Source organism: Catharus ustulatus, chromosome 2 (assembly GCF_009819885.2).
Source record: "Catharus ustulatus isolate bCatUst1 chromosome 2, bCatUst1.pri.v2, whole genome shotgun sequence".
NCBI classification, from domain to species: Eukaryota; Metazoa; Chordata; class Aves; order Passeriformes; family Turdidae; genus Catharus; species Catharus ustulatus.
This window is the reverse complement of record NC_046222.1, coordinates 42,563,744-42,573,779: the sequence shown is the minus strand read 5'-3', so window position 1 is coordinate 42,573,779 and position 10,036 is coordinate 42,563,744. Positions and strand designations below refer to the sequence as shown.

Sequence of the window (10,036 nt, the reverse complement as noted above, 5' to 3'; positions counted from 1 at the left end):
GTCTTCCCTGTCTAATCCTAACACATGTACTGTGGTCTCTAGTGTTCTTTCTGACTAGAAAAACCCTTTAGTGGTACAGGAGCATATACTCATGTATACAGGGAGAGAAAACAGGTCAAACAATGCATTACAAGACACACGCACTCATTATAGACCTGTTGCATCATACAAAGTCAGAAAGCAGGGTTGCAAACACTGTGTGGAAGAAGGAATTAAGTAGGATCACTGAGGCAGTAAAATATCAAGAGCAGAATTACCTTCTGGAATACAGTGTGAGACTGCAAAGCCATACAAGTGCTTTTGATCTGCCATCTATACAAAAGACCACAACAGGCAACAGGTGCTTCAAGCAGGGAAGAAGTTACATTCTATAATGCATAGTTCAGCAGTACCTTAAAATTTATCTTGGCAAGGTAAATTACCCATGCAGAGAGTCCAATACTGTCTTGACTTGAGTATTTCTGGTATCAAACCAAGCAGCTCAAAAATAGTTTCTCTGCGTTACACTTGGCCCTGCATATATTCATTGGTTAGCAGAATTATGAACACAGGAGGCCTTTCTACTGCATGATCAATTTACCACAAATTCTACACACTTCAAAACAAAAACAAAAAAAATCAAAAAAAAAAAAAAAGAAAAAAAAGAAAAGAAAAGGCTATTCTATGGTTTTAAATCAGCCTTCATGTTCATAAAATGCAGCTAAATAATAGCTGGCTCTAAATCGCAAAATCATACTCAGACAAACAGCACTATAAGAACAACTGAGCTACTTCTGATTTCTTCCCCTTTCTCATTTTCCTTTCTCCTTGCTCCTGTTACTCTTCTGCCTTCTTATGAAGGCTGAAGTAGAGGAGCTATTCAGCCTTTCAGTGTTTCTGCCTTTGTTATCCGCTCTCAGCATCCATTACCAAACTGCTGCTTTTTCCTTTGTCAGATTTTTGCTTCTTACATGCTTTTTATAACAGATACAGGTGTCACAGGCTCTGAAGGAACAACAGAGGAGAGCTTGAACGAAGGAAGTAATACAAAATAAGAAAAGGAACAGTGTGGAAGATGAAATGATGCAGGACTGGTGAAGCAGTAATTGCTTTCAACTTAGGGCACTGGCTTAAGAACATTCCAGGCCCTGCACTTATACTTTTGTTCCTCAAATTATTGCCCTGGTCTTTTCTTCATACCCCTTTCCTCCCCTTCCAACCTTCTCTTTGTTCATCTTACAGTTCATGTACTACATCAAACAAGAAGATTCTTGATTCCTGAAAGTTGCTTCTCTCACAAAATCAATAGGTCTTTGCAGAAGAGCTTTTTCTTTCCCTGCCCTGCTAGAGTTGCCTGAGAGGACAGCTACATTCCATGGCCACACATTTCAGTATGTTGGCATCTTCCTTTACATCTGTGCTACTTTAGGCTACTCCTTCTGGATTCATGGATTGACATATTTTCTTCATTGCTCAATAGTTTTGGTAAGTTGTGGGTTTTATCAGTGAGTAAAGCAGTGATCTGCTCTAAATCTGTGTTCCATCTCAAAAAATTTGAAAAGTTGGGACAGTGAGGAGACAGACAGATGTTTTCCTACATCTATTTACTTATCTGCTTTGTCTGTAAATTGTAAGGGGATAGATACTGCTTCCTAGATGAACACTTACTAGAACATTTTAAATTCATTTAATATGAAAATGAATCAAATTAAACGCAAACAATTGTGAAGAAAATGTCAATACTTCCTGCTGCACACTATCAAGAAGAAAGGTCAACAGTTTCTCCAGACAGACACTGAGGCATGGAAGATTTGATGGCAAAAACAGAAATCCTGACCAAGTTAATCTTGAACTTTCTAAAGTACAGTAATTTCACAACTATAAGGCGCTCCGGATTATAAGGCGCACCTCTGGGAGCCGGCAAATTTCGCAACTTTGTACATTATATAAAGCGCACCGGACTATAAGGCACACGTTTTTTGTGTGGTGAGGAGCTGCGCCGCGAGTAACAAAGTAACGAATTAGTAACGGAATCACACAATAGCAAGGTTTACTGGCAGGTGCTCAATTTGCAAACATTTTTCACAGATTGGCGTAGCCTTTAAATGCAGCCCCAGGCACCTTCCCTATGCCTTGGGCCTCGGCACTCCTGTCTGCCCTTGCGCCGTCTGGTGAGGTGCAGTTCAGGGCGGCTGCGGTTCATGGTTGTTCGGGGCTGCCCGCGGTGTGGGGTAGCTTGGGGTTGCACGCGGTCTGGGTTGACTCGGGGTGGCTGCAGCTCACGGCTTCTGTGGTTGCCTGGTCCCTCCTTCTCCGCACTGCTTGTGCCAGGCCGGTGGCGGCAGCTGCTCTCTCCCTCCTTCCCCGCGCCGCTCATGCTGGGCCAGCGGCGGCGGCTCCTCCTTCCCCACGCAGTGGCCAGGGACAGCTCCCTCCCTCCCCGCGTGGCTCCTGCCAGCCACGGCCACTTGCTCCCCTTGCGACTCGGCGCTCCTGCGGCACCGGCCCCCATTGCGGCTCACACTTCCGGGTTGGCAAACTTCGCAACTTTGTCCATTATATAAGGTGCACCAGACTATAAGGTGTACTTCCGGGTTTGGGCCGAAATTTTGGTCAAAAGGGTGCGCCTTATAGTTGTGAAATTACTGTAGATGTTACTCCAGACCTGCTGATATGAGCAAATTACCATAAAACAGGTTTGCTACTCTGCTGAAGCTATTCCATTCAAACAGCTGTATGGAGAAAGCACAGCACCCTAATTTAAATACTAATAATTTTCTAGTGTATCTGTGTCCTTAAGCAGACAGCTGACTTGAGCCTCCCTCACTATTCCCCATGGTGACAGAATAACCAGACTGGCTGTTATTCTCCATGAAATTTATCTTTCTTTTGAAGAAAGGATGAGCTTAACAAACCAAAAAAATTTCACATGCCACATGATGCTGTCCAAAGGACACAGAACAAAGCTCCAACACTCCTCTTTCAATCTCTGAAGCTAGCAAAACAGAAAGGATTTTACAGAATGTTAAACAGCTTGTAGCACTTACCGTCCTGAAGAAACTTGTTTAAGTGAACCAGCACTTTCGAACAACTGTGCTCTTGCAGCCACTCTGAAAATAAATGCACCACCTTGCTTTATACTACACACATTATAATCACTTTTAATCATCTAAAGACATGAACACATTTTAATTTTTTTTTTTAATTATTCATTTACATCCCTATTCACTAGACTTTTTAAGAGCATAACCTAACTGGGGCCATGGACTTCTGCATGCTCCAGTGCTGTGCTGAGTCTCCAACGGAAACCTCAACATCTTGTGTTTAAAACTATATTCATGGATGGCCAATAGATATATCTATAGTCTATCACTATCATGCTGGAACTCTGAGTTGTGCAGAATTCCCTGTTTAAGTAAGACACAAGGGTCTGTGGAATGGCTACAGTGATCCCTTCCAGTTTACGAAGTGGAAAGGCTGAATGATATTCTGCAGTATTTGAAGAACTTCTTGATGCTCTGCAGATCTGGAAATCACTTGTTCATAGGGACAGAGATATGCTGGGTTAAAGTCAGACCAGGAGAAATCTGACTTTTCAGTCTTCTGAAAGCACTGAGAAACATTATTGACCCAAATCTCAAACCCAAATAAGGCTAAATTACAATCTCTATCACTGAGAACTATTTTCCTTTCAGTTTTTAAGAAATAAAACTAAACCAAAACCAAACCAAACCAAACCAAAACCAAACCAAACCAAACCAAACCAAACCAAACCAAACCAAACCCCAACAGTTAGAAATCAACTATTTATCATGCAGCAACTGAAGACGCTTTAGAGCTGAAGGCTGGTTTCGTTTTCTTCTTAATTCTTCCAGTTTTGGACTTTCACAAACAAAATCTGATAATCTTTTTGAACTAACATAATAGACAGTAAGTAGCATTTTTGTTCCTTGAAACATTAAATTCTGGAAGATCAAGAGACAATAATACTAATCATTTTTCTGGGAAACATTTTTACCTTGTCTCCAGTTTAATAAAGTCAATGGTAGTCTTTCAACTGACTTACGCAGGTTTTGTGCCATCTCCTTTGTTTACAATTTTAACAAAACTAGATAAATAATTAACAAATGCAGAAATAATAAACGGAAGTATTCATGCATGCTTTTTCAGTTACTTATGTACGTCTATGGAGTCACTTTATAAGGGACAATACTGTAACAACACAAATCTCCGAAGAGCCTTATTGACTTACACAGATCCCGGTCTTTGATAGCCATTACTCGATGCAGTATCTAATCTTAATCTCCTACACATTTTGGGAGGCAAATCAGGGTTTGGTGGAGCCTTTGGTGTATCTTTGGTATCTGTTGAAGATAAGCTCTGTATAGACCCACTGCAGCTTTTGTTACCTAAAAAACCACCAAATTATAGGGAACATTAAAGCTGATTTGAAGTTGTTTACAACGTGCATAACTGTGCAAAGCAAAGGTTGTGCTGTTGTTGTTGAGAGGTTTTTTTTTCCTTTTTTTAGTAATCAAACAGGTAGACAAACTAGTTAATAAGAGTGAGAAGAAACAAACTTTCAGGCAAAAAGCCAGGAGAAAAAAATCAACAGAAAGAATGAGGAAATGACGCTAAAACTGAGAAGGCTGAGAAATTACATTGCAATCATACATCTAGCTTGAATAATCACTAAAAAGTGACAATAAAAACATTTATTAAATAGCACTTTGCATAAAATTGAAAAAAATTCACAGGAAAATGGTTCTCAAAAAGTCAACTGATCAAAGCAGTATGAAATCAGACCACAATAATTTGTAAAAATTAACATTTTGATATCCACAAAAGCTTCATGAGGTTTAAAAAAAATCTTACAAATAATGACTATGATTTGCCTTAAACATGACCATGAATTGCCACTGTATAGTAAATCTATATGTATAGAACACAAAAGAAGTCCTTTTAATGAATGTAAGCCCTGTCCACATGTGTCCTTTCAGGTGACTTATCAGTGGACTTCTTTCCATGGATGTTCTGCAAGATGAAAACTGCATCTGCTTCTCTCCTTATGCCAAAGACCAATCAACGCTTAATAATGCTTTAAAAGCCATCATAATACACAGATCCCAAAATACAAGCACAATACCTCTAATATTAATATTTCTAATATAGAGTACAGTAATTTCACGAATACAAGCCGCACCAATTTGACCAAAATTTTGGTGGAAACCCGGAAGTGCGGCTAATATTCCGGGGCGGCTAATCTATTAACAAAATTCTAAAAGCTGCCAACACGGAAGTGAGAGCCCGCGGCAGCCCCAAGCCAAGCTGGAGCCCGGCCGGCCCCGGCAGAGGTGGGAAAGCCTGGCAGAGGCGGGGCCAGCAGTGTCGGGGGCGGGCGGCAGAGCCTGAGCCAGCAGGGCGGGGGAGCCCAGGAGAACTGGGGCTAGCAGTGCAGGGGAGCATGGCAGAAGCAGGAAGGCCGGCGGGTGGGGCTGCCTGGCAGCGGGGGAAGCCCAGCAGAATCGGGGCCAGCAGCGTGGGGGAGCCCGGCGGTGCGGGGCCTGCAGTGCCGGCCAGGGCGAGGAAACGCGGCGGCGGTGCAGACGGGAGGGGGCGGCCGGCGAGCCTGGTGGCGGCGGCGGCAGCCCTGCCGGCGGGGCGAGTGAAAGCGGCGCTCGCGAAAGCGCCGCCCGGCGAGCGAAAGCGCCGTCGCTCGCGAAAGCGCCGCCGCTCGCCGCGAAAGCGCCGCCGCCGCTCGCGAAAGCGCCGCCGCTCGCCGCGAAAGCGCCGCGGGGCGGGCGCGGCGCGGGCGGGCGCGGCGCTCGCGAGGCGCGGCGCGGGCGAGCGAAAGCGGCAGCGGGGCGAGCGAAAGCGGCAGCGGGGCGGACGGCGAGCCCGGCGGCGGCAGCCCTGCCAGCTGGGCTAGCGAACGCGGCAGCAGGGCGGTGCTGACGGGAGAGGGGGGCCAGCGAGCCCGGCGGTGGCGGCAGCACCACCCGGGCAGCCCCGCCGAGCCGTGGCGCTGAGCTGGGCCACCCGGCCCCGTCGGCAACCATGAGCGGGCCGAGCCTGCCTGGCCCCGCCCCGAGCCAGTAAAGCCCGCTATGCCGCGATCCTCTTACTAATTGGCCAATTTGTGAAAGCTGCGCACGGATTCTCGCGACGAACGAAAGTGCGGCTAATATTCGGGGTGCGGCTTATCTATTGACAAAGACAGCAACATTGTCGAGGCACCGGGGTGCGGCTTATAATCCGTGCGGCTTGTATTCGTGAAACTACTGTAATATAATATACTATTATAGTATCATAAATTGATAAATTATAGATGAATCGTAGGAGGATAGAGTGATCTAAATTTGAGAAACATATCTTTTAAGCTGTGTGAACTTTCTAGGTTATAAGCAATGGAAATATGGAAATATCGGAAACAGTTTGAAAACTGAAACAACATACCACAAAAATTAAAAACAAACAAACTAACTAACAAACAGGACTAATGAGTATCATTTGCTTTCAGACCCAGCTCCTGTTTTGTGATGCATAAGTTAAAACTGATCTGATAAAAGACCTTGGAAATTACCTTCAGCGGATGGAATTGACCTAAGGGAAGATGCTGATGACCTTTTCATCCCAGACAGACTGTAGGAACTCTTTTGGTCAGGTCTGTTGGTGGAGAGGCATTTTCTGGTCCAGTGACAGAAGCTACACTTTGGCAGTCTGATTCCACATCTGTTTTGGTTGTATCCTCCTTTGATGAGGATTCTGGACTTGTAGTCCACAGGCCTGAACTTTTCTGGCCATTAGAAGAAGCGGGAGAGGCGATCCATGGAATCCCTCCCGATTTCTCCCTTGGCTGTGAGGGCGTGCACTTGGTGGTGCTGTTCTGCTCAGAGGAGTGAGAAGACAGAGACTCAATGCTGCCCATGGGAGTGCTGTCAGGGCTACTGCTGTATGAGTCACCTAGAGAGGAGGCAGGGGGAGGGAGAGAGAGTAAGAAAAACAATCTGCCTTTTCCAGTCCTGCATTTCTTTCATGTCACTTTTAGCCCTTTTGTACCTTATTAGTTATCAAATTCATTAATCTGTGGTTTAAGGCAGAAGAACACAACTCTTTTTTCAGAACACAACTCTTTCTTCAGAAGAACTCAACTCTTTTTTTCATTTACAACTTGAAGATTCATCTTGTCTATTTACAGAGCATTAGTCCCTTGAAAGTTGCAAGACTGGTCGATGCATTGTTTGTCAGATGTATTTTCTATAATTTTTTATCATTCCTTACCATATGAAACCTGCATCTCTTTTCTCACACCATATAGATTTCCTTTATTTCCTACATTATAGTTGTGTCTGTGCTTCATTTAAATGATAACTTAAAACCATCTAGTACTCTGAAAATGCTATTGCCAGAAGCCTTGGCTCCCTCTTACTTGTCTCCTGCCACACCTTATATTTGGTAAGAAGAGTACCTCTGCTTCTACCTCAGCATTTCAGGGCACAAGTGAGACATTAATTGAAACTTGTTTATACAAGTGCTGAGTTTCAGCTAATAAGCAAAACACAAGTGGAGAGTTGTTGGATCAAACCTAGTGGCAATCAAACTGCCACCAATCATAGTATCATAGAAGTCATACAATCATTTAGGTTGGAAAAGATCCCCAAGATCATCGAATCCAACCTCTGACTGAACACCACCACGTCAACTGAAACATGGCACTAAATGCCATGTCATTTCTTGAATACTGTCAGGGATGGCGACTCCACCATTTCCCTGGTAAGTCTGTTTCAATGCTTGACAAGCCTTTCAGTGAAGAAATTCTTGCTGATGTCCAGCCTGAATCTCCCCTGGCATAGCCTGAAGAAGCCTGCATACACTCTGCAAAATACTTGCACAGAAAAAATCCCTTTTTTAGAGTGATATTCATTCATTGCAGTTACACAGTGAAAACACCTGAAACGTGCCCAGTTTGTCCTCTGGTGAGTGTAACTGACTGATCCTTTGTAACTTCTTACTTGGGATCCCATGTCATTCACATTTGCAATCTGTGTGCAGGGAGCTATTGTTATTTAGTATTTAAACTCTCTCTGGCAGGAAACAAGTAACATTGGCATGAGGAAAATGCAGCAGCTGTGCAAGAATATAGTGAGGATAGATTTCTTACATTACAGACTTCAGAACTACTACGGATCCTCAAGAACAGATTAACTTACTGAACCAGTCTCAAATAAATGTTTTTGAAGAACCAAGGGACACAGAAATACTTTAGGAAGTCTTTTGCAGTAGTGGAATTGTAAATTACTTAACTTTTATAAAGTTTCAATACTCCTCACTGGTACAGCAGTATGTAAAAAAGTGGTGACCCAAATGGATGAGAATGAATGAAGTAAAACTTTTAATTACATCTATATAAAATTAAGTAAGCATTCTAAAGAAGAAATTACAGTAATTTCACAACTATAAGGTTCACCCTTTTGACTAAAATTTTCCCTCAAACCCGGAAGTGCGCCTTATAGTGCGGTGCGCCTTATATTATCTACAAAGTTGCGAAATTTGCCAAACCGGAAGTGGAAGCCGTGAGCCGTGGGGGAGCCGGAAGTGCCACGGCAGCCAGCTGGAGGCGGGGTCAGGGGTCAGCGGCACCGCCCCTGCCAGGTGGAGGCGGGCCAGGGGGCCCGCGGCACCACCCCTATCGGGTCCAGGCAGTCCCGGGGGCCCATTGCTGCTGGGTGAAGGTGGGCCGGGGGGCTCGTGGCACCACCCTGCTGGGTGAAGGTGGGCCCGGGGGCCCATGGCTGCTGGGTTGAGGAGGGGCCTCAGCCAGCAACCGCACGGGGGCTGGGCGTGGAGCCTCGCTGCAAAAAAAAAAAGCACGCCTTATAGTCCAGTGCGCCTTATATGATCTACAAAGTTGCAAAATTTGCCGACTCCCGGGGGGTGCGCCTTATATTCTGGTGCACCTTATGGTCATGAAATTACTGTAATTATAGAGATAGCTCCCTGCTGTTAAAGTAAGCCATGTCATAAGTACACTGCTTCTCCCAGGAAGATTAGAGTTTGTTTCTAATCCAGAAAACCTAACGAAGTTTCAGTGGTTTTGGCAGCCAAGGTAGTAGCTGACTAAAGCAATGACCACAGTGATGCACGTGAAAAAAGCCGAGTGAGGGTTTTGATCTCCTATCCTTGACTGAATTATATTTGTTTTAGGAGAAAAGACTGCATTTGCTGTTTCCCAACCCCAATAATCATCTTGCAAGCAAATGAGATGAACATCATAGAAAGAAGTCTTGAGTTTCAAAGTAGATTGAGTTTAGATTAGAATGTAAAGTCCACTTTAAATGATGTTGAACACTGTATGCAATGCAAGACTTGCCTACAACCAAACATCCTTCGTCATCTGGAAAGTGAGGACTGCAGTCAGTCAACAGTGCTGCTGTGACTCATAGAGGGTAAAAAGTTGATGCTTATAGAATATTATTCAGACAAAATTAAAAGATGACATAAAAGGCAAGATAGTCAGTATGCAATGACAAACTTACTGTCAGGATCTGCTAGACATGGTGTGTACCTCCCCTTGGGTTTACGTGAACCTGTGGAGAGACAAATTGCTCTTGTTCTTCTTGAACTTGATCGGGACTGAGGCTGGGGAAGAGGAATATTGGGGTCTGGTGCAGTATGAATATCTGCATGATTAAAAAAAGGGAGAAAATGACATTAAACAATAGAGGTACTCTTACATTTTCATTATTAATCCCTTTGTTTTCCTCCCCATTGTGCTTGAAATTAACACTATAATAGTCTCACATGTTACGAAAGAATAAAGTCACGGAATATAAGCTTTGCTTTGATCTCATTTTACAACTCAAGAACCACAATGCTGAACTTTACTTAATATGTGTATTGATTTGTTGAAATATATTTATTTTCTAGCTCTTGTTAAGAAGGGCTTAACAGTTCAAATTGTAAAACAAAATAGGTGCCTACTAATGACTCTTCTCCAAGTAGTAATATATTTTTAAAAATATTATGACAAAGTAGATTTTTTTCCTCTGTGTTCCGG

The 10,036-nt window shown here is 43.7% G+C and overlaps 1 protein-coding gene across 1 annotated transcript in view; it reads right to left on the bottom strand.

The window, feature by feature from the left end:
* Positions 1 to 442: 442 nt before the first annotated feature.
* LOC116993230 (rho GTPase-activating protein 42-like) overlaps positions 443 to 10,036 on the bottom strand; it is a 149,997-nt gene continuing 140,403 nt past the window's right edge. Inside the window, 6 exon segments of the mRNA XM_033053639.1 lie at positions 443 to 513; positions 3,027 to 3,089; positions 4,232 to 4,388; positions 6,563 to 6,631; positions 6,634 to 6,942; positions 9,516 to 9,659. Coding sequence (XP_032909530.1) covers positions 468 to 513; positions 3,027 to 3,089; positions 4,232 to 4,388; positions 6,563 to 6,631; positions 6,634 to 6,942; positions 9,516 to 9,659 — 788 coding nt within the window. The 3' untranslated portion in view covers positions 443 to 467.